The following is a 23,766-nucleotide window of genomic DNA, read 5'->3' as shown; positions in this document are numbered from 1 at the left end:
CAGTACTACTTAGAAAGAACTGGATCTATTCACTTTTCCTAATCACAAGAGGGAGTGATTCCAAGACAAGGAATAACCACGATTGAGAAATTACCGTGACCTGACCTGCTTAGGAATCAGTTTTCACAAGAGGGATTCTAAACCCTGTCCACATAAATGCTGGGATAACCAGGGGTCAGGCTGGGCTGTGTACCCCTGCTTCACCTCAGCAACATCTACCAAGCACTGATTCACAAGGTTACGATCTTGGTGGGAGACGACGGAAATTTCCACAGAATAATCCCGTCACCTGGACATGATTGGCACTGGAAGAAGGTGTCTGGACAGGCTGCTCTGGTGCTAGAGCAGTGGTTCTCAACCTTGGCTGCGCATTAGAATCACCTGGGAATCTTTTTAAAATCCTGATTTCTGGGTCTCATCCTCCGGAAATTCTGTTTCTTCGTTATTAATGTAGTGGCCCCACCCCATAACAAAGAAACAGAATTTCCGGGGGATGAGGCCCAGAAATCAGGGTTTTAAAAAGATTCCCAGGTGATTCTAATGTGCAGCCAAGGTTGAGAACCACTGTGCTAGAAGCAAACAAATTAGGACTTTTTTGGCCATTGTAATGGTGCTTGCAGTTAATAAACACCCAATTCAGGGGCTGTCACAGGCAGGTTTTGTAATTGTTAAACTGGGATCCTAGTGTTCTACTACTTTTTAGGTGTGTTCCCTTCCGAAAGTTACCTAAACCCTCTGCGTGCGCCTCAGTTTCCTTGTTCGTAAAACGGGGACCTCATAGACTGTTATGAGGCTGAAATGAGGGAGCTGGTGGGGACATGGGCTTTGGTGTCAGCTAGGTTTAGATAGCTATGTAGAGCTTTGGTTGATTATTTTTCTGCTTTAATCTTCAGTTCCCTCTATAAAATGGAAATACTACTACTTACTTCGAAGGTTACTGCAAAAATGAAAAGAAAAAAAACCCATGCAAAATGCTTAGCACAGAGGGCATACGTATTGGTTCCCTTTCCCTTCCTCTTGTTTTCTGGAGGATTTTTACTTATTGCATCAAGGAAATCAGTCCTTTAAGCACCTTTGATGCAGCAAGACAGCTTGATTAAACTATAATTGATCGTTGTCTATTGGTGAAGTATTATTCCTACTGAAATTCTCAGGATTTTTTTTTTTCAAATAGCTTCCATCAGTTTCAGCTTAAAATTTCCCATTTGTTCAGCATTCGAACTACTTACTAAGGACCCAAGAAAGCAGTCAAGTTGGAGTGGGATAAAAGTAGGAACTCTGTGGAGGAGAATTTTAAAACTGCAACCAATTTTTGCGCCTGATAATGGACTTCCCCTGAAGGTCTATGAAGATGTGCACGAGATCAGGAAAACCCAGCTGTCCTGTGGCTGAACAAGTTACAGAATAGGGGAAGTCAATCTAACTTTTTCCCCAACCCCCAGGACTGGAGACGTGTCAGGGCCGAGCCTTTCCATGAAGCTCACTCTCTGCAAGAAAATGCCATGGGCTTCCCCCAGGCTGCCAGAAATGACATTTCTAGTCAAAGAATGAAAGTGACATTTGACTTCTAAATGTTTTGCCAGGGCCTGGCCGGTGTGGCTCGGTTGAGCGACGTCCCATGAATCAAAAGGTCACCAGTTTGTTTCCAGTCAGAGCACACCCCCGGGTTGCAGGTTTGAGCCCCGGTTGGGGTATTGGGGTGCACACAGGAGGCAACCGATCAACTGATAAGTGTTCCTCTCTCCTTCCTCCCTTCCTCTCTCCTTCTAAAATCAATAAAAATGTATATTTTAAATTAAATAAATAAAAATAAATGTATTGCCAGGCTCCAATTTGATCTCTAGTCTCCTATACTGTCTTTATAGAGGTTTGGGTTTGAAATATCAACTCTTTTGATAAGAAAACAAATAGCAATTATACCTTATTACAACTGGAGAATATTAACCCATTAATTACTTAAAATATGCCAAATATTATTAATCACATTAGGTCCAAACTACAGATTCTGCTACTAGTGGCAACCTTTGGTGGATCCTGCAAAGTTAGAGGAAATAGAAAAAAAATAAATGCACTTGACTAAAGAGAACAAGGCTGAAAGCCAGGTTTAGGAGAACAGTTTTTCCAGCCCCTCCAGGCCTTTTTAGCCAATACCTTACAGTTTAAAGCCCCTTTGAAAATGTTGCCAAGGACAGCAGGCATAACTTGTTCTGTTACTCAACATGTCTGTTTCCAGGTACAGTATCATAAGTATGCAAATAATCTTTTCTTGAAACAGATCATGCATCTAAACAGAATTACCAACATAGCAGTTTTCACAGAATTTGAAAACTGTCTATTGCCGGAAGCCAGTCCATCCTTGCTGCTTGACACAGTCGCTGCAGGAAAGAAACATCTGCACAGCATATGTTTCAAGGGACCTGGCATATATAGCATATTGTTCTTAATATGTTTGCTCTCCTTAGCGCCATGTGTTTTAACCAAGGTCACCTCTCCGAGAAAGGTTGTTTCCCCAGGTGGGGATTTTTCCCTGAGGTTAGGGAGGGGATATGACCCCCTAACTAAGTGCCAGGCGGGTGGTTAATCACTTTAACTACAAACAATCACGCTTAAGCTACATAATCTTTACTCCCTGGAATGGAGATAAGAAACGCCCTAACCTTTGCAATAGAAATTGACAGGATTAAAATCGACTGGTATAAATACAGATGTAACAAGAAAATAAACATCAGATCCTGATCAGTTCCTAACCAGAACTTGGCCAGAACTTCGCTGGAGATCCTGATCAGATCCTGACCAGAACTTGACTGGAGATCCCGACCAGAACTTTGGCTGGAGATCCTGGCTAGAGGTCCTGACTAGGCTGCTGATCAACTGAAGGCTGTCTCCATGTCATTCCTTCTTCGCCGACTCCGTCCACACCTTTGGGGACCCCTGGACCTGCTGTGGTTGGACCCCAGCAGTCTATAAAGTACGTCATTTTAAAGTCTCTGTATAATTAGTGTTCCCGTTTTGATTTCTCTCAATTTCAAACTAATGACCGGCACAACCAAGTCCCTGAGAAAGCTATACCTCCTAAACCTCGCAGATATCACTGGTATGTAACTCTGTAAAACTCACATAATGATTTCTAATGAAAAGAAGCAAGGAATAAGAACCAGCTTTAAGCCCTTAAAATTTGTTTTCCAGAAACTAAAAGACAGAAGTCTTCTATTTTATAAACTATTTAAGTGTTTGATCACTATTATATAGTTAAATAAAATTAAGACTATTCCTGGTCATTCCGTTATTAAAAGCCTATTATTACATTCAAATTTAAAACAAGGGATTCTCAAAAATGGTACTTCACTTAAAAAGTAAACAATATTTCAAAGCATTGCAAACTGCCTTTAAAAACGAAACTGCACTTAAAAACCACCTTTCCCTTTAACAACCAGTTTCATCCTGAAGTGAGAATCAGTTAACTGTCTTTGGTATTTCTCTTGCTACATAAAAGAAAGGATCACATTCCTAGCATGTTCTTTCAAACTGCTGATTTTTAAAATGCTTTCTGGAAAATTTCTCTACAATTTCATTTGCTAACACATTAGTTACTCAGATTCTGGGCTTTTAACTTTTTGAAAAAATTAAAATGATAAGAACTAGAAAGCCATGGTATAGTGTGAGAAGCGCAGGTCCAACTCTGAAGCAGCTGAGGCTTCAGTCCTGGTTGCTAAAGGTGCCTGCCAAAAATTATGCCACTATGCCCTGGCCTGTTTGGCTCAGTGGATAGAGTGTCGGCCTGCGGACTAAAGGGTCCCAGGTTCGATCCCCAGTGGGGGGCGTGCAGGAGGCAACCAATCAATAATTCTCTCTCATCATTGATGTTTCTATCTCTCTCTCCCTTCTTCTCTGAAATCAATAAAAATATATTAAAAAAATTTACGACACTGCATGTGTGATCTTGAGCCAGTCATTGAAGTCCCTCGGATTTGTTTTCATAGCTGTTGAACAAGGTAGAAGGATCTGTTGGTTGTCTAGGGACCCTTCCAGCCTAATATGCAAATGATTTTTCTGCAACAGTGCAGGACAGATTAAGTACCGGGCTTTGTGGGCGGGTCCTGAATGAGAGTTCTATCTGGGTCATTGATAAAAATCAGCAACACACCCTTGAATTAATGAATCTAACCAAGTCTCATCTTTTAAAAAGAAGTATCTCACAAGGTTTTTGTGATGTTAAACCACACAATCCTATCCTATATATTAAAAGCCTAGGTGGCGTCACACCCTTGAGTGACGCTGCCACAAGATGGTTGTGTGTACAGCGGAGGCGGGGCCTGGTGGCCGCTCTGCGTTGTGAGGCCTGGAGGTCCCGCGGCTCTACACTGACTGGGGAGGCTGGTTCCGGCATCTCCACTGCCTGGCGTGGAGGAGGCGGGTCACAGCAGAGGAGGCGGGTCACAGCAGGGGAGGGCAGTTGGGGGCAATCAGGTCGCCAGCCAAGGTGGGTGCCAGCGGGGGGACCCTACCTTATATATTGGGAATAGTCTCTTAGATTTAAAAATTAAAACCTGGCAAGGCTACTCTAACACTGAAAAAAACAGGATGATACAGCGATGACATGCATGGACTCTGGCTTGCACATTTTGTGGTCAGCCCTGATTCTGACACTTATAAATGTGTAACAAAGCCAATTACTTAACTTCTCTCTGCTTCAGTTTTTTTCACCCATAAGATGGGGAAAATGGTACTACTGCCTCAGAAGGATCATGTTATGTACTACTTTTTATAATCAGGGCAAAAAAATGTAGCTGCCCATACAACAGCAAGATGCCTTTCACCTGTATGAAAAGTATGGTCACTGGTGCATGCAGCGTCCCGGATTGTGAGAGGGATGTCTAACTGCCAGTTTAAGCCCGACATCCCTCGAGGGGTCCAGGATTGCGAGAGGACGCAGGCTGGGCTGAGGAACCCCGCCCCTCCCCCCCATGCACAAATTTCGTGCACCGGGCCTCTAGTGTATATATAAAGTACCAGCAGAATACTTGGCAAACTTAATCACTCAGTAAATATATTTAACTATGATTATCTTGCTGTGTGGATTCACAAAATAAGTTTGTCTGTAAAATGGGGTAGTAAGGTCAGATGAAAATTCTGTTCAAAGATGAAAGATTACATATTAGTAATGTATGGTCAAAGACCAGAGGTTGGAGCAAGAAGGGATACTCTTCACCACCCACCACCTAGTAAACATTGCGTTTCTATCTTCCTGGAGCCACATTTGTGCCCTGCTTTTGTCCTGGCAGAGGGTGTGACAGGACTTGTACATTACCGTGTTGTTGTTTTTCACTCAAGGGAAGAATTCATAGATTCACGACTTTACTAAGATTGCACATAGGGAGCCCTAACCGGTTTGGCTCAGTGGATAGAGCGTCGGCCTGTGGACCGAAAGGTCCCAGGTTCGATTCTGGTCAAGGGCATGTACAGCTGATGTTTCTCTCCCATCGATGTTTCTAACTCTCTGTCCCTCTCCCTTCCTCTCTGTAAAAAATCAATAAAATATATTTTTTTAAAAAAGATTGCACACAGCTAAAAGATTTAGGTTCCTTCCTTTCTCTCGCCCTCCACCCCTACCTATTCTGTATTTTCCCAACTGGTATTTTTTTTTTTTTTTTTACCTGAGTGCAGCACTTTAGCTCCATTAAAACATATGTTAATTTCAGTTCCTATTTCCAGTTAAAAATTTTTAAGAATCTGATTCTGTCATAAAACACACTAATACACTGACAGTCACCCAGTACTGGGATTCTGGGTGGTTTTTACTGTCTCCTCTTTAGCTTAAATGACTTCACACAAAGAGCATGCATTACTTGTGTGACAAGCTGAAAAAAAAATCTAAAAACTAAACAAAGTTGGCTAGTCTATTAGCAACTTTAATAAGCATGTTCTTCTATACCTACTTAGTAAAAATGGTGAGAGGAGAGAACCAACTACTGAATCTTTCCATTCCTTTCACTGGCCGGGTGGCTGGGTGGGTTGGAGCCTCCTCCTGTCCAAGAAAGGATACAGATTCTATTCCTGGTCAGAGCACATTCCCAGGTCCTGGGTTTCTCTCTCACATCGATATTTCTCTTCCACCCCCCCATCCCACCCCCATTCTCCTCTCTCTAAAATTAGTAAACATCTAGGATGAGGATTAAAAGAAAAAGGATCTCTCCATAAATTCCACAGGTTAAAAGCAAAGAAAGTTTGCACACAGAATTAAGAGAAAAATGTTGACACTCTGACTCTAGTGGTCGGATGAAATAGCATGAAGCAACATAAAATAGTAGTTAAAGGTTGCCGTGTGGTTCTCCGCCAACCTGGGACAAATGACTTAATTTTTCAGAGGCTCAGTTTGCTTACCTGTAAAGTGGGGATAACACCTACCGCCTACCTCATTAGACTGTTCGGAGGATTAAATGCAATAATGCCTACAAAAGGCCTAACCAAGTACCTGATAAGGGCTTCTTAATAAATCGTATTACTGCAACCATTTCGTTTGAAATTTGAGTGTGAAGTGCCTCCAAAAAATAACAATCAAGGGACTTCTAACAAGCCAGGAACTTGGCATTTCCCACCGAGTCAATGCCGCCTGTGAAATCAGTCCAATGAACCACCAGGCAAGGTGCCACGGCCGCTTTAAGAGATCCCCACCCTCGGAGAGCCGGGTTCCCCCGCGGTCCGGGGCTCGCAGGTCCAGGTCGCTTTCAAAGCTCGGCGCGAGGTAGGTGTGGTCCGGTTGTTCCCATGACAAACGCCCAGGGTCCTCCTGGAGGTCCCACCTCTTCTAGCTAAACCGAAATCCGCACCGGGAAAGCCGACTGAACGGCCCCCCGGCGCCTGACCCGGCCCCACATTCCAGCAGGAGAGCCACCGGCACCGCGCCGGAGGCCGCCGCGCCCCGCCCCCTACTTCCAGGCCCTTCCGGCGGCCGCTGCCCTTTAACCCCGGAAGTGCTTGGAGGGAGCGGAAGCAGCTGGTGATGCTGGAACAAACATGGCTGCCCCGGCGCCCCTCGGCCCCTCGGGCTCCCGCTGTCCTCGGCTCTTCGCGGGCCTCCGGTGGCTTCCGCTACTGGGGCTGCTGCAGCTGCTGGTGGAGCCCGGCCTGGGCCGCGTCCACCACCTGGCGCTGAAGGTAAGGCCGGGCGGGGCCGGGCCGGGCCGGGGGGCGGAGGCAGAGGCCGCCCCCCCCCCGGCTGGAGACAACTTTGGCGGGGGGGCGGGGGAGACTCTGAGCAATTGCCCCCACCCTTTGTCCCCCGGCGCGGCCTCTCTGTGGGGAGGTCTGTTGGGAGCTGGGGAATGGCGCGGGTCCTCGCGCCGTCTGGGAAGGGCAGGGAGACGCTGGCGAACCGGGGAAGGGGCGGAACTGCGGCGAGACTCTGCGGACCCGGAAGGCCGCGCTTGCAACCCCTGTTGGCGTCCCGAGGTCCCCGCTGACAGCAGCCTGCTCTTCTTCCTCCAGCTTTTACCCCCGGCTTGACTTGTCCGCGGCCTCCGCTTTTCCATCCCCTTGTGCCTGGCGGTTAGAAGGTACCCGGAATCTTAGTCGCAGTTTCCGGGTTCGGCTCAGGGCGTTCTCTGGACTGATCCAAGTGGAGGAGGGATTTTCAAGTTTCGCCTGAAATATAGGACCGAGAACTAAAAAACCAGCATTAAAACTATGTTTCTAATGCGAGAACCTGTCTTGTCCGTCGCTCCTGTCATGTCTGTCTAGGGAAGAGGTTTCTGCTCGTCCTAGAATGATCCCTGGGACCTTGCTTCGTAACTCACAACTCAAAGTCATCGAAGGCTAAAAGGTTGCCTGCAGGCGGCTCGGCAGGTTAATGTATCTGGAGAATAGGAAACTTAATTATGACCCTAAGCCTTGTACGTGATTTTCATAATACGCAGTTGTGTAAGAAGTTGTGGGATTGTAGAAAACTTGTCTTAAACACGTTCTAATACAGAATCTGCTAAAAAGCATGGCCATACTTTGGGTTTGTAAATAAAAATTATCTTGATCGAGATGGTTTTCAGCTGCAGGAGTTAGGTGAGTTTTTCTTCTTCTTCTTTTAATCAGTTAGGTGAATCTTGACTCTCTTTGAGAATATGCTAAAAGTTATAGAACCTTTCCCCCAGAAAAGTGCAGGTAACTGCTTAGACCAAACTTCCTTGGAATTTCTAGGACTTTATAATCCTGCTGAAGCTTATCTAAAGGCCCTGTCCCTCAAGCTTATGACTCCCAAATTCAGAACTCCTGATCTTAATTTTTTAAGTGTTTTTATTTATTTCAGAGAGAGAGGAAGGGAGAGGGATAAAGGAGTAGAAGCGGCCATGCCTACACCTTGATTTTGGACTTCTAGCCTCTAGAACTGTGAGAGCCTAACTTTCTGTTGTTTTAAAGCAACCCAGTCTGGGGGTATTCGTTACAGCAGCCCTAGGAAACTAATACAACATACATTCAACTTCGCTTCAAAGTGCTGCCTTCGTAGTAACATAGTATTACTTTGTTTTTGAGTAGTAACTTTTAGAGAATACCTTAGCAATGTAATGATGTTTGTAAGTAGATAAATCAGATATCTCTTTGTAAAAACACTCCAGAAGCACTGCCCATAGATTGGGATCCACCTGATCACACCGGCCTTGGGTGCAGTGCCTGCAGCTCCACTGCACAGACTGCGTTGTGAATTTTAGGCCCCCCCCTCCCCCCCAAAAAAATATCTGAAAAGTTTTGGGAAATTACATTATCGCTGCTGTGCCTCATCTCAAGCCCACTGACTGTTAGCTGGTCCATCCTGGTAAACCTCAAATGCCTCCTTGGCATGTCTCCAAAACTGATCAGTACGTAGAATTAACGTTTGCTACAGATGGGGGTCTTCTGAGTGTGCTATGTCTGTGCAGAGTTAGAAAAGGGTGCAGTGTGCCGCTGCAGCAGTATGAGGTCAAGCCCAGCATCTTGGCCTTGTGAGCATGGAGGAGCTTGGTCAGGACAGCCCACAGCTCACCCAGGGCAACTCGGAGTGAAGATAGGAAGAGAGCTGGGGAGAGTGGCACTGGGGTAGATGCTGTTGACACACTCCGTGTTGTGTTAAATCTTGCGTCCCTCTTAAGTATGCCACCAGAATTCTAGTGTGCATATGAGATTGCTCTGTGCACAGAAAGGCTGGGACCACCAGTCAGTGACAACTGCTCTGGGCTCACGTGGGGAAAATGAGGTGTCCTACAGAATCAATTTTAAATGCTAAATAGTAGATGGTTTTTTGTTTGTTTGTTTTTTAACATCAATGATGAGAGAGAATCATTGATGGGCTGCCTCCTGCACGCCCCACACAGGGGGTTGAACCCGCAACCCGGGCATGTGCCCTGACCAGGAATCGAACCTGCAACCTCTTGGTCCTTGGGGCAACATTCAACCACTGAGCCACGCCAGCCGGGCAGTAGATGGTTTTTATTCATTGGCTCCTCATAGCGGCCCCTTGAGAAAAATGCTGTTATCCCTGGTTTATAAATTTGAAAAACAGAAGTTGGGTTACATAAGAGGAGGAGGCCGACTTTGAACCTGGCATCCGTGCTCTTTGCATTCGGCCACTTGTACTGGCTGAGCAGCCCTCGGTGCCTGTCCAAGAGGCCAGCCCTGATTGCCAGGACCCCAGACTTCTGTGTTTGCATTTTCTTTCAGGCTTTTTGTAATTCTTCCTCTATCTTCATATGCTTTAGCTGTCATATTTTTGTTGTCTAAGAGAATTTGACCCTATTCATTTTGTGAATTGCTCTCTATATACAATGATCCAAGAAATTAAATATTAAGCTTCCTTGGTAGTGTCTCCTACCATGAATAGTAGGCAGTCAGTAAATGGTAGGTGGTATTATTCTTGTTGTGTTTCTGTGTTAGTGAGGAACTGATCATGGATGCCTAAAGGTACTTTTGCTTACTGAGATCACAACCATGGATGCTATTCGAAGCTACGCAGATACTTTTTAATTGAGCTGGCTGTGTGAGATAGCAGAGAGAATGGCCAGCTCCTTCCTTCTGCGGTGGCTGCTGCGTCTCTGTTCCAGCGGGTTGTGGCTGCATTGGAATGTGGCCTAGACGTGCTGGGTCTTGTGGTGTTATGTTTTTGTTTTTGAAAGAAAAGCTATAGCCCAGCTGGCGTGGCTCAGTGGTTGAGCTTCAACCTATGAACAAGGAGGTCAGGGTTTGGTTGCCAATCAGGGCATATGCCTAGGTTGTGGGCTCAATCCCCAGTGTGGGGTGTGCAGGAGGCATCTGATCAATGATTCTTTCTCATCATTGACGTTTCTATCTCTCTCCCTCTCCCTTCCTCTCTGAAATCAATAAAAATCTCTTTAAAAAATAAAGAGAAAAACTAGAAATTTAGGCTTTTATGTGAAGTTAGCCAGAAATTAATTCAAATTAAAAAACAAAAACAAAACACTGTTGGCCCCATCTAAACATTCATGTACCAGTACAGTCTGTGGACTGCCAGTTGGGTGAACTTTAAAATAAGGAAGTGGCCAGGTATGTGACCTTCAGCTAGTTCAGTTAAGAGTGACCACACTTAGCCCTGGCCGAGTAGCTCAGTTAGTTCGAGAGGTGTCCCCACACAGCAAGGTTGAGGGTTCGATCCCTGGTCAAGACACATGCAAGATTTAATCAATGAAGGCATAAATAAGTGCAACAACAAACTGATTTCTCTTTCTCCCTCCTTCTCTCTAAAATCAATAAATAAAATTTAAAAGAGCGACCATATTTATTTTCTGAAGTTCCATTTATGAGAAAAATTGAAGTATCATTACTCCACTTGCTTTATGTTTTAAAGTAATTTTTTAAAATTTTGTTTTATTGCTTAAAGTATTACATATGTCTCCTTTTTTCTTTCCCCCTTGACATTCCCCCGGCCTCCCCTAACCCCCAGTGTCTTGTATCCATTGGTTATGCTTATATGCATGCATACAAGTCCTTCGGTTGATCTCTTACCCCCCCTCCCACCCCCCAACCCTCCCCAGCCTTCCCGCTATAGTTTGACAGTCTGTTCGATGCTGCTCTGCCTCTGTATCTATTTTTGTTCATCAGTTTATAATGCTCTTTATTATCCATAAATGAGTGAGGTCATGTGGTATTTTTCTTTCATTGACTGGCTTATTTCACTTAGCATAATGCTCTCCAGCTCCATCCATGCTGTTGCAAATGGTAAGAATTCCTTCTTTTTTACAGCAGCCTAGTATTCCATTGTGTAGATGTACCACGGTTTTGGTTGCCAACGGCACTTTATTTTTTCTTTTCAACATCCTGTTCTGCAGCTTCTTTGGCTCTTTTTGCCCTGATGCCAAAGAGCCGGGCATTGGCACGGGCCAGGCGAAGACTGGCAAAAGCCTTGAAGTTCTCCTCCTCCTCTGTGATGACCCTGGCTTTCTCCTTCTTGTAGACATTCCGGATGGGCATGACTGGTCCGCTCAGCTGGGTGGCCAATTTGAGTTCTTCAGCAGAACTGTCTCCCTTCTTGGGGGCCGAAGGCTTCCTGGGGAAGAGGATGGGCTTGGAACGGTACTCCGTCAGCCACTGCACGTTGGCCTGCAGGGACCCACCGAGATCCCATTGGTCCAGGCCACCTTTTTGTGGCTGCCAGCCGCCCTTAACCCTTCCAAGCTGAAGGGTGGTTCCTCTCGGTGGGGCATCTCACTATAGGTGGTGGGGCATCTCACTATAGGTCGGATGGGTCAGAGGGGGATGGATGGGTCAGAGGGGGATGCGGCACTTTGGCTTGCCTGGCCTTTTGTCTGCGGACTGGTTAAACCACGTGGCAACGCACCGCTGCCGGTCCTTGTGGAAGTGGGGCTTTAGGATCATGCCATTTTGGCTGGGCGCCATGGCTGCTGCCTACGGGCCTCCTCCCAAGGAGAACGGCCTGTTTTAAAGTAATTTAATGTGAAATTGTTTAGGGAGTTAAAGCAAAAGTATGTATGTTCTGCTGTTTAGTTAAGAGCAGACTTGTCAGTGTAAAACAACTATTTTGAAACTAAGGAAAAAGGAGAAAATGTGCCAAAATTGTAGTTGTCTTGAGGGATTTTTTCTTTCATCTCCAGATCAGACCTTTCTTCTGAGCTTTGGGCAAGTGTATCCAACTGCCGACTCTGCATTTCCTCGTAGGCGTTGCATAAGCACCTAAGAAACAACTCACCCTTCCACTCCCTTCACTCTCAGCCTATATACTCGTCTAGATTGTCTTAGTAACTGTGTGTTCTTCACTTCTTGTAGGTGGGTGTTCTAAGTAGCTCCCCCCCGCCCCCCCAATCCATCCCCTGCTCTGTCGTCACCTGAACTCGTTGGTCCAGGCCATCCTTATATCTCATAGACCAGTGCAGTCTCCTCCCACTTGTGTCCCAGAATTCCTCCAGCTCACATTTTGCTTTGTAGCTGAAGTATCTGCCTAAGAGCCCAATACCGTCATGTCACTCTCCTTTGAACCCATCAGGGGCACCCTTTCCCCCTTAAGGGGGAGCTCACAGTCCTTAATGACGCCGCCAGTCTATCTGTGAGCAGCCTCTTCTCTAGTCTCATTGCCCTTCCTTTCTTTAGTTTCTTAGTTCATAGTGTGCAGCTTGGTGAATTTTTTTTTTTACAACCATGTAACCAGCACCTGGCTCAAGAAACAGGACATAACTAGCACCCCAGAACCCCCACCCCCAGTACTCCCTTCTGGTCACCAGAAGTGCTGAAATAGCCAACACAGATCTATATGAGGAGGAGAGAGGTCTTGCTTTATCCGGTTTCATAACAATAAGCCATATAATACTTCAGGCTGATTGGTGGGACAGAATAGGAAGCACATATAGAAACTCATCTTAATGAGAACATGATGTGCAATAGAGGCGGCATCATAGAGCAGTGGAAGTTAGGGCAGGTTGCTCGGAAGGGAGTGGAGGGCGGTTGAGGAGTGCAGTCACTTCCGTGCTTCTCTTATTTGGAATGGTGACATGATACCTGCAAGTGGACATGGGGCGTGAGTTAGGTGAGGGTCCTGCATGTATTACTGGCAAATAGTAATACTTAAACAAAAAGATTGATTTTTGGTAATTATTTGTTAGAAATGTAGAAAATATAAAAAAATAGAAAATTATTACCACTCCAATGCTACTAATCTTTTCATAGTTTGGTGGATTTCTTTCAGACCTTTTATAAATAAATAAATGTAAATATTTAGCTTTTAATTTTTAAATTTTTCTTTTTACAAATTTAGCTCTTATTGTATATAGTTTGGATTCTGCTCTTTGCATTTAATATTTTGTCCAGCTTTATTGAGGTGTAATTGACAAATAAAAATTGCATGTATTTAAGATATACAATGTGATAGTTTGATATACATATACATTGTGAAATTATTACCACAATTAAGCCAGTTGTCATATCATCACCTCACATAGCTACTTTTTTGTGTGTGAACAATTAAGATTTCTCTAAGCAAATTTAAAGTATACAACAACACAGCATTGTTAACTGTAGTCAGTATGCTGTATGTTAGATCTGAGAAATTACCCTGCATATCTGAAACTTTATACCCTTGACCAGCATCTCTCCATGCCCTCCACCATCCTCTTCCACCCCCTGCTCCTGGTAACCACCGTTCTATTCTCTGCTTCAGGAACAATTTTAAATTCCACATGTAAGTGAGATGATGCAGTATTTACCTTTCTGTGTCTGGCTTATTTCACTTAGACAGTTTCATCCACATTGTCAAAAAGGATAAGATTTCCTTCTTTTTAAGGCTGAATAATAATCCAGTGTGTGTGTGTGTGTGTGTGTGTTTGTGTGTGTGTGTATTTCTTATTCATCCCGTGACAACTACTTAGGTTGTTTTCATATCTTGGCTATTATGAATAATGCTGCAATGAACATGGGGGTGCAGCTATTTCTTTGAGATAGTGATTTTATTTCCTTTGGATGTTTGCCCAGAAGTGGGATAGCTGGACCATATGGTAGTTCTATTTTTAATTTTTTGAGGAACCCGCATACTGTTTTCCATACCAGCTGTTCCAATTTACATTTCCATCAACAGTGTAGAAGGGTTCCCTTTTCTCCACATCCTCATCAACTCTTGTCTCTCGACAGTAACCATTGTAACAGGTATGAGGTGCATTTCCCTCCTGATGAGGGATGTTGAGCATCTTTTCACATACCTGTTGGTCATTTATATGTCTTTTGAGAAATGTCTATTCAGATCCTGTGTCCATTTTAAAGTCATGTCATTTGTTTTCTTGCTGTTGAGTTGTTTGAGTTCCTTATGTGTTTTGGATATTAACCCCTTATCAGATATATGGTTTGCAAATATTTTTCTCATTCTGTAGGTTGCCTTTTCACTGTGTTACTGTAATTGTTTCCTTTGCTGTGCAGAAGCTTTTCAGTTTGATGCAATCCCATTTTTCTGTTTTTGCTGTGTTACCTGTGCCTTTGTTTTCTATCCAAAAAAAATCATTACTCGAACCAATGTCAAGAAGGCAGTTCCCCTGGGATGGCAGCTCCCACTCCACTTTTAAGTGGCTCCAGTTATATTATTATTATTTTTAAAAATATTTTTATTGATTTCAGAGAGGAAAGAAGAGGGAGAGAGATAAAGAAACATCCATGATGAGAGAGAATCATGGATCGGCTGCCTCCTGCAAGTCCCCCACTGGGGACCGATCCCACAACCCAGGCATGTGCCCTTGACCGGAATCAAACCTGGGGCCTTTCAGTTCAGAGGCCGATGCTCTATCCACTGAGCCAAACCGGCCAGGGCTCCAGTTATATTATTTTTTATATGTCCTAAGACATCCATCCTATGTAGTTGAATTAGTTTCTTTTCTGAACATCTAAGATAGCAGTAGCCACGTAACACCCTTGGGAGAATTGAGAAAATAGTCACTCAAATCACTTTCTGTAGGGGCTAATCACTCTCACAGTCCTGAGGAAGGTCATGAACCTTAGCTTTTCTGGCTTTTATGCTCTCGCAGCTCCCTGATGCCTCTCAGCAAATGACTTCTATTATCTTAGCTGGCTTTTCTGCTTCTCCCTGGGAGTGCTAATTTGCTGCAAGTTACTCCATCCTACCAGGAAGTGGAAGTCTGGTCAACATGCTTTAAATGCACAGCTGGGCTCCTAGGAAAATAAGGAAAATGCCCAGGGGCCAAAAATAAAAAAGGTGGCAAGAAGGAGCTGAAGCTCCAGTGGGTTAAAGAACACAAGTCAGGGCTGCCCTGAAGCATGGCAGAAACTTGGACCCTAGAGTCTTGGATTTTAACAACTGGTGAGGAGGAGGAAGAGCCAAAGCCTTAGAACGAAGCAGGAGTGGAGCTAGAACTGTGTCCCTGTCCTCAGCCCTGAATATGGGACTCTCAAAGAGCTATGTTGCTTGAATGGAAGAGTGGGCTAGGAAATAAAATGGCAGGAAGATGTATGTACTAGCTGTGTGTGGTGGTGGGAGGGGTGGTTTCTGATTGTTCTGCTGAAGATCTGTTCCATGGCCTTGCCTAGGCCGTTGGTGTTTGCAGTTAGACCAGTGGTTCTCAACCTTCCTAATGCCGCGACCCTTTAATACAGTTCCTCATGTTGTGGTGACCCCCAATTTCATTGTTACAAATTGAACATAATTAAAGCACAGTGATTAGTCACAGAAACAATATGTAATTATATATGTGTTTTCTGATGGTCTTAGGCGACCCCTGTGAAAGGGTCGTTCGACCCCTCAAAGGGGTCACGACCCACAGGTTGAGAACCGCTGAGTTAGACTGTCTCTGATATCCAGAAGATCCAAGTCTAGGAATGAGTAATTACCACTCACACAAAGAAACAGCCTGCTGTGAACATCAGCAGAGACAAGGACAAAGAGCAGAGTCAGACCCCAGACACCTCTGTGTGTGTAAAAGAGCTATATTTAAAATGGAAAGAAACAAAGGGTGAAATTTAAAAATATGAACAAGAAGCAAAACCACTATCAAAAAAGACTATCAGATTTGAGGAAGAACCAAATGTAAGTTTTAGAAAAGTGCTTACCATTTAGGAATTACATAATAACTGTTAGCTTCTTGCAAACTTAGCGAAGGCGATTTGATTTAGGCAGATAATTCTCAGTGTGAAACTCGTGGCTTTCTTTGTAGAGTCTTCACTGATACTGTTACGGGCCCACGGTCCGCTTGCCCAACACTTTAAAAGGACAAAACTCAAAACATCAGAGTCTGGAGGAAGGAAAAGCTTATTGTTGGAGAAGGTGCTAATCAAGAAGATGGAGGCCCTAGTAGTTCCTCAAATCCATCTTAAGGAAGTACAGAGTTTAGGCTTCTTTTATATCAAGGGAAGGGGAAATGGGAAGGAGCTGTTTTTGTAAAAACTAAAGCCCCAAGCAGAATCCCTCTAATGATTAGTATGTCTCAAGCAGGACCTACTAGCCTGAGGGCCATGGGAGCAGCACAGGCCCAACAAGATGGGGTCCCAGAGACCGAGCATTTCACTATGTTAACAATACCATGGTTCTGTTGGCTTTCTCAGTTGAAAAATAATATCGCTTAGGTCAGTGGTTCTCAACCTTCTGGCCCTTTAATACAGTTCCTCATGTTGTGACCCCCAACCATAAAATTATTTTCGTTGCTACTTCATAACTGTAATTTTGCTACTGTTATGAATCGTAATGTAAATATCTGATATGCAGGATGGTCTTAGGCGACCCCTGTGAAAGGGTCGTTCGACCCCCAAAGGGGTCGCGACCCACAGGTTGAGAACTGCTGGCTTAGGTGCTTCCTCACCAGAAAGGATTTATTCAGGAAAAAGAAAGGCTTGCAGCCCCATGCATGCAGACATGGCAGGCCACATGCACACTTGGCCTTTGTGCCAAGATGGAGGGGTATTTATAGAAGGGAAAAGAAAGTTAAGGGAAGGAGAACCATAGAGCTGTATTATAAACAATTCTTCCCTTAGGGGTCTCTCAATTACTAGCGTGGGAGAACTTCCACATAAGCCCTAACTCCTCCTGTAGACCCTCCTGACTGTTTGCCTAAAGTTCCAGTTAGTCTTTATCAGCCTTAAAATTATTGACTTAGTTGGGGTTGAAATCACCCCTTTGAGACAATTTCAAGCAGGCGTGCGAGGCATTTGCCCAGGTCGTTCAGTTTCAACAAACCTCAGGATTATCCTGTGTCCAAAAGATCCTGTCTCCACCTGACAAGTTCCTGGGATTCCTTCTGCTTATAAGGCTTTGTTTCCTGAAACCCATCATATATATAGCATAACTTTTAGATTCAAATGAACCTATGTAAAAAAAATGAATTACAGATTAGAAAAGTAATGTGCAGGTGTGCCCGGTCAGCCTGCAGTGGGAGGAGCCAGTTGCACACAATTTATAAGCAGGTTTATAAAAACGTATCCTTAGAGCAGTTTTGGCTACTTCCCCCCCCATCCCCTTCAGCATGTTTTTCTTCATGCGTTTTTTGTTGATTTTGGAGAGAGAGGAAGGGATGCGGGGGAGAAACATCAATCATTGAATCCCAGACCTTTTGGTCAGTGAGGCGACACTCTAACTGCTGAAAAAAACTGGCCAGGGCGAACGGGTGACCTTTTGGTGCATGGGACGACACTCAACCAATTGAGCCACACCAGCCAGGGCCAGTATGTTTTTTGAGTGCCTACTAGATGCTGGGCCTTGGACTAGCAGGCAGTATGTGAGGATGACTAAAACATTGTTCCTCCTTCCCTGGAATTCACATTCCAACTGACCACCTAGTCAGGACTGTTACAAATGTGTCAAAATGAATTGCATCCATTATGTGCTTCCTTCTGCAAAACTGTTGATATCTTACGCATTCCTGATGAGTCATCTTCAGCTTTGAAACAAGATCAGGTACCACATCTGTATATTTTCCTAAGTATATGGAAACATTGGTTAGCTAGCAGGAAACTAGACTAGTTTTTCAGGCAAACGAATAGGTTAAATAATCAAGTTAACTTGTCCCTATTACTAATTTCACTTCTGCAAATCTTTTTAGGATGACGTGAGGCATAAGGTTCATCTAAACACCTTTGGATTCTTCAAGAATGGGAGCATGGTGGTTACTGTCAACAGCCTTTCAGTGACGGAAGGAGCCACAGACAAGGACCTGACTGTGAGTGCCTCCCCGGACAGCAAGGGCTGACCCTTCTCTGTTTCTTAGCTGAAAGCTTTGCCCCATACTCGAGTGAGAAGTGTCAGAATATGGAGAAAATAAAACTTGTGAACAGGCATCAGATAATTTTATTTTTAACATTTAAATTGTAATTCTTGAATAATTTTAGTAATTAGTGATTCTTCTTGCAAATGAACGCCATGAAAACCGAGAGGAGGCCAGGCCATCATGTGGGCATTTACCTCTACGCTCTTTACCCCTCTTAGATTGGATTCAGCCTCGACCGTTCCAAGAATGACGGATTTTCTTCTTCCCTGGTGAGCATTGAATGCGTGACTGACCACACTCTTCACTACAGCTCAGGACACCGGTGGGAGCACTGCTTTTGTTGGTGGGCTTTTTTCTTGAGGTGGCGGCTGCCGGGACTCTCGGGTATCAGTACACCCACGGTTGTGTTGTTTGCAGTGGAGGGTGGGCCCCTTGTTTGTCTTGTTCCTGAAAACGTTTTTTCCTTGTTCTAGTGTGAATGAATAAGGTGATTATAATTGGATCTTCCTTTCTTAGGATGAAGATGTGAATTACTGTATTTTCAGGAAACAGTTTGTCTCTGTCCCCCTTCTAATCCTAAACTTCTCCAGAAGTGAGTAAGTAATTCTAATAATTCCTTCAGTAAAACCCTAGAGTAAAGTTGGGGGGAATTTGGTCATTAAGCTAACATTCACTGAGTATCTACCATTTGCCAAAGACTTTGCTGAGTGCTGGAGATTAAACACAGAACAAGGGAGACAACGGCCATCCCAGTGATCACAGCAAAGCAGAGAGGTGGGCCAGAGAGACTGATGTGGGAGAGAGGGAAGGTTTCAGGTAATGGGCCCAACCCACCTTCTAGTGCGGAGACTTCACCAGTGAATAATAAAGGGAAGAACATTTCCCACGTAAATGCCAAGACAGAATAGCACGAAGTGGTGTGGCGTGTTCCGTAAAGTGGGTTCTTACTCCCATCTCAGGAAGGGAGGGACAGGAAGGCTTCTCCCCAGGCAGAACTAGAAGTGCTTCCCTTCAGCTGGATCGTCCAGTTTAGGTCCGGTGTCACTCAGGCTTGGAAACTCACTGGCCCTCGTGCAGGGCGGGTAACAGCAGAGGGGTCTGTTCAGGAGGGAGAAGGGAGGAGATGCGTTCGAGGCATGCCGCTCCAAATTCCCTAGATTTCACTTGAACATTTCGTTGTTCTTTTTAAAATATATTTTTATTGATTTCAGAGAGAGAGAGAGAGAGAGATAGTAACATCAATGATGAGAGAGAATCATTGATTGGCTGCCTCCTGCACGCCCCCTACTGGGGATTGAGCCTGTAACCTTAGGCATGTGCCCTGAATGGGAATCGAACCGTGACCTCCTGGTTCATAGGTCAGTGCTCAACCACTGAGCCACCGCAGCCAGGCCATTTCATTGGTTTTATCTCATTCTGTTTCCCTTGTACACCAATTTATTGACCATATCACAGATACTTAGTGGGGAAGAATGTACATCAGAATTGCGTGGTTGCCAAGAATTTCAGCCCTGGCGGGGAGACTGCTGGATCCTCTCCAGCTCCTTGCTAGCTCACTGCTCTTGGGCAAGGTGTTTACCCTTCCTGAGCCTCCATTTCAGCATCTGTAAGATGCAGGTGATAGAATCTACATCGTAGGATTACATGACATAATGAATTTAGAGCTTGAAGCCATGCCTAATGTACAACACTTAAAGGTCCATAAGCATTACCTTGAACTTTTCCCCTTCTATCTTATTTGACTGTAGAGTGAAAATAAAATCTCCACCAGAAGCTGGTACCCAGTTACCAAAGATCATCTTCAGCAACGATGAGAAAGTCCTTGGCCAGAGCCAGGAGGCTGGTGTCCCCCCGGTTTCCGCAGGCAGCCAGGCTGAGACGAGACGAGGTAAAGGTGAGGTGGAGCTAGCCTTTCCGTCACTGCCCAGCTTGGTTGATTCTTTTTGGCTAAGTAAAAACAAACATGATCTAACCATTATTTTATGGTAAAATATATAATCATTAAAGAAAAGTGGAAATACGGAGAAGGTAGAGAAAGAAAAGTCATTTCTCCTTACCGGTACACCCAGTGTTAAAATTTTAGTAATTGATGTTTTCCCTAAGGTTGTTTCTTAAGTGGAGAACATTTAAAATTCACAGTTACAAGTACCACTTTAAGCATCCCTGTTCACTTAAAGATATTTTATACTTATCACATATCCGTTAAATGGGTAGTATAATTTACTCAACCTCTCCCTTTAAGGAGGCATATTTTCATTTTGATGCTATTATAAATATTGCTGCATTGGACTTCTTTGTTCGTAAAACTTTTTTCAGATATAGAACTTCCTTTAGGATGGGTTCCCAGAATTGGAATACCTGATTCAAAGGATCTGAATACGTCCGTTGATGCATATTTTTAGTTCCTTTCCAAATGAGCTGTGTGGGTTTATCTATTCCTATCAGAAAACATGTGGGAATAGTGCCCATATCACCATGTCCTAGACCTAGCCAGACTGTGTGTGTGAGTGTTAGTGAAAGGCAGAGGGCATTGTTTTTGTGTTCGCTGCTGTTATTAGGTTGCACTTTTTTCCTATGTTGACTAACCAATTTATATTTACCACCTCTTTTATTAACTGTCAGGTTTGTCTTTAAAAACAAATTAATATTTATTGCATTTTATTTATTAATAAATATTAATAATATTTATTATATTTACACTTTTTTTTTACTTTGTCAAAACTCTAACCCAAATTAGAAGACCTGCAGAAAGACTGCACTTGTGTGATGGTGTGGTTTAATGTCTGCACCGTCCCCTCATCCAGGTTCCTCATGCCCAGTGACCATTTCCTGAGCAGGAAATACTCTTTTCCTTCTTTTTCTTCTGAAACCCTCTCCCTTCCTGCAGGGAGTTTGGGATTCTGCCTTCCTCATGAAGAGTATCTTAAGTAAAAATAAGGCCCAGGTGCCCTCTTTGTTCCATGAAAGAAACCATTAGCAATCTTAACACTTCTTGCTAGGCTGTGAATTTTTCCATGTATGTAAATAGATCTCATATATATTTATTTCAAACAGTGACCTGTTTTCAAACATAATTACCTAGATAGTTAGAAAAGTCAGGCCATGTGGCATCTCTGGCAGTAACATACACTAGATTATCAGATGAGTTCCCTGTTGGTACTGAATATTATCACTTATTAGATACATTTATAACATAATAAGTTCCAGCTTGCTGCTTCTACAGCTCAAGAATTATTTTGGGATTTAAAGAGATGGCAGTCCAGCCCTGGCCGATGTGGCTCTGTTGTTAAGGTGTCATCCTGGGCACCAAATTGTTGCTGGTTCCATTTCCAGTCAGGGCACATGCCTGGGTTTCGGGCTCTATCCTTTGTCAGGGGCATGCAGGAGGCAGCAATTGATGTTTCTTTTTCTTCCTCTCCCTGTCCTTCTCCCTCTCCTCTCTTTCTGTAAATATCAATAAAAAAAATCTTTTTCTTTTTTTTTAAAAAGAGAGAGATGACAGTCCACAAGATAGCATGTGGTCTCACCTTTTTTGCTTGTTTGAATTATTTGATATTAGACAAGCTAGAGTCTCATAAAATGATGCTATGATATACATATGAGTGAATCCTACAGTAATACCTTTTCAATGTTTCTGCTTCTAGAGAGTGGAAAGTCTAAAAGAAGTACAGAGGATTCAAAGGTAAGAACTAAGCACCCATTTGTGCTCAGCTTTTTTGTTTATATATGTATATGGTGCATGTATGGATCTCTTTTTAAACATACACATACACAGGTACATTCATATACATACACATGCCTCATGTACAGGGAGCTGCCTTTTGTTTGGAGACATAATGTTGGCACACTGAAACAACTTAACAGTGAAATCGGGTGCTGCATTGTACAGCACTTAAGTGCTAAAGGGCCAGATAGTGGGTGGAGAGGGAAGTGAGCTATCTGGAGAACCCTCTGGAAGGAAGTTTCACCAGGGTTTGAAGTTTGCTGGATTTGTTTGGGGAAGAAGAGATGGAATGGGATGAAGACTGTCATAAGCAAAGACTGGAAGTGGAAATGAGCATAACAGGTGCTGGGCACTGGCCTGTTTGAAGTAAAAGGTACATATTTGGGAGCAGAGAGAGGGATCTTAGATAATACAGAGCTGGCTGCATATGCTGCCCCTGCCCGTAGACACTTAGCTGTCTCATGAGATCCACTGTCACGGTGTCGCAGTGCTGGTGTTCAGGTCACCCTTATTTCACTTACTGTTGACCCCATTGTGCTAGTGTCGTGATGCTGGCAATTCAGATACGCCAACGAGAAGCTTCCTTTACGTGAAGAGGTGAACATTCTTGACTTAAAAAGGAAAGAAAAAAAAAGCCATGGGGAGGTTGCTAAGATCTGCAGTAAGAATGAACCTGTCTTTGAAACTGCCTACTTTATAAATTAAACTTTCTCATCGGTTTGGGTGTATAGGAAAAAGCATAAACATAGTATATGTAGGGTTTGGTGCTATCTGCGGGTGCAGGCATCCCCTGGGGGCCTTGGAATGTATCCCCTGCAGGTCAGGAGGGAGGACCATATTTAAAATGACAATTTGATACGTTTTGGTTTACGTGTACACTGTGAAGCTATCACCACAATAAAGTTAGTGAACATTACCCATCACCCCAAAAGTGTTTCCTGCCCCGTTGCCATGCTCCTGTCCCCTGGCAACCACTGCTTTGTCCCGTAGATTAGTTTCATAAAACTCTGCGCAGATGGATTATGTGGTGCGTGCTCTTTTGTGTTCTTTCATTCAGCGTAAGTATTCTCAGTTCATCATGTGTTGCATATGTCAGTAGTTCTTTTCATTACTTCGTCCGTTGGACCAATGGCAACCTGTTACTCACTTGCAATCGGGAGTGGAGTCCAGGGATGGTCAGGGTGTGACCTGGGTTGGCACCCTAGGTCTTGCTGAGGCTTTAATAGTAGAGAAGTGCTCCAGCAGGAAGTTGGGGGCCGGGGTGAGGAGTGGGGTTAGTGAAGAGGCAGAAGACAGCTGAGTAAAGGCAGTGGGTGAGGAAGAACGAACATTCTCTGTGAAAAGGGGAGTTCAGACATCAGAAGGATGGTGGATGTTATTTTTAGGAAGCTTTTAAAGGTCGGCAAATGTAGGCTTTCAGAAAAACATGTTTAAGCCTTTATGTTTATGTTTATTAGCTTACTTTTCCTGCCAGTGTCCTAAAGCAGGTTGTTATGTCTTTTTAGGCAATGGAAGAGAAATCCTTTTCTGTTCGTAATAATGGCAGGGCACTTTCATTTCGGGTACGTATCTTCTTGGGTAAAGCTTGATCTCTACCATGTAAAGAGTGAATTTTTAAAAGCAAAAGCATTTTGAATTTAGGAATAATTAAGCATGCTATATATCAGTCACTTGAATACAGTAGCTCTCTCCATAACAAACCTACAGGGTGGATATTATCACCTGCTGCGTAGCAAATCATAAGACTCTAAGAAGGAATAACTTCACGAATGTCCAATATGAGTGATAAGGCCCAGATTCCAACCCAGTTCTGCCTGGCTGTCCCCCCACTCTGCCTCTAATCCTACGCTGTCTCCCATTCCGAGT

At 43.9% G+C, this 23,766-nt stretch overlaps 1 protein-coding gene and 1 pseudogene across 2 annotated transcripts in view; one reads left to right on the top strand and one right to left on the bottom strand.

The window, feature by feature from the left end:
* The first annotated feature begins 6,999 nt into the window (after positions 1–6,999).
* GPR107 (G protein-coupled receptor 107) overlaps positions 7,000–23,766 on the top strand; it is a 56,401-nt gene continuing 39,634 nt past the window's right edge. Inside the window, exons 1-7 of one of the 2 annotated variants that reach the window (XM_070430446.1) lie at positions 7,000–7,155; positions 18,012–18,128; positions 18,395–18,445; positions 18,693–18,772; positions 19,925–20,064; positions 21,821–21,858; positions 23,406–23,462. In XM_070430446.1, the coding sequence (XP_070286547.1) occupies positions 7,015–7,155; positions 18,012–18,128; positions 18,395–18,445; positions 18,693–18,772; positions 19,925–20,064; positions 21,821–21,858; positions 23,406–23,462 (624 nt within the window). In that variant the 5' untranslated portion in view covers positions 7,000–7,014. Of the gene's footprint in view, positions 7,156–18,011; positions 18,129–18,394; positions 18,446–18,692; positions 18,773–19,924; positions 20,071–21,820; positions 21,859–23,405; positions 23,463–23,766 lie in introns of both variants that reach the window. The other variant, XM_070430445.1, reaches the window with a different exon arrangement.
* LOC139020381 (large ribosomal subunit protein eL13 pseudogene) lies at positions 11,263–11,893 on the bottom strand (annotated as a pseudogene).

The sequence above is a fragment of the Myotis yumanensis genome, unplaced genomic scaffold, assembly GCF_028538775.1.
Source record: "Myotis yumanensis isolate MYYU_CA2020_CCGP unplaced genomic scaffold, mMyoYum1.0.hap1 SCAF_12, whole genome shotgun sequence".
Taxonomy (NCBI): Eukaryota; Metazoa; Chordata; class Mammalia; order Chiroptera; family Vespertilionidae; genus Myotis; species Myotis yumanensis.
Note: the sequence above shows the minus strand (reverse complement) of the source record. Positions and strands in the feature narration are given on the sequence as shown.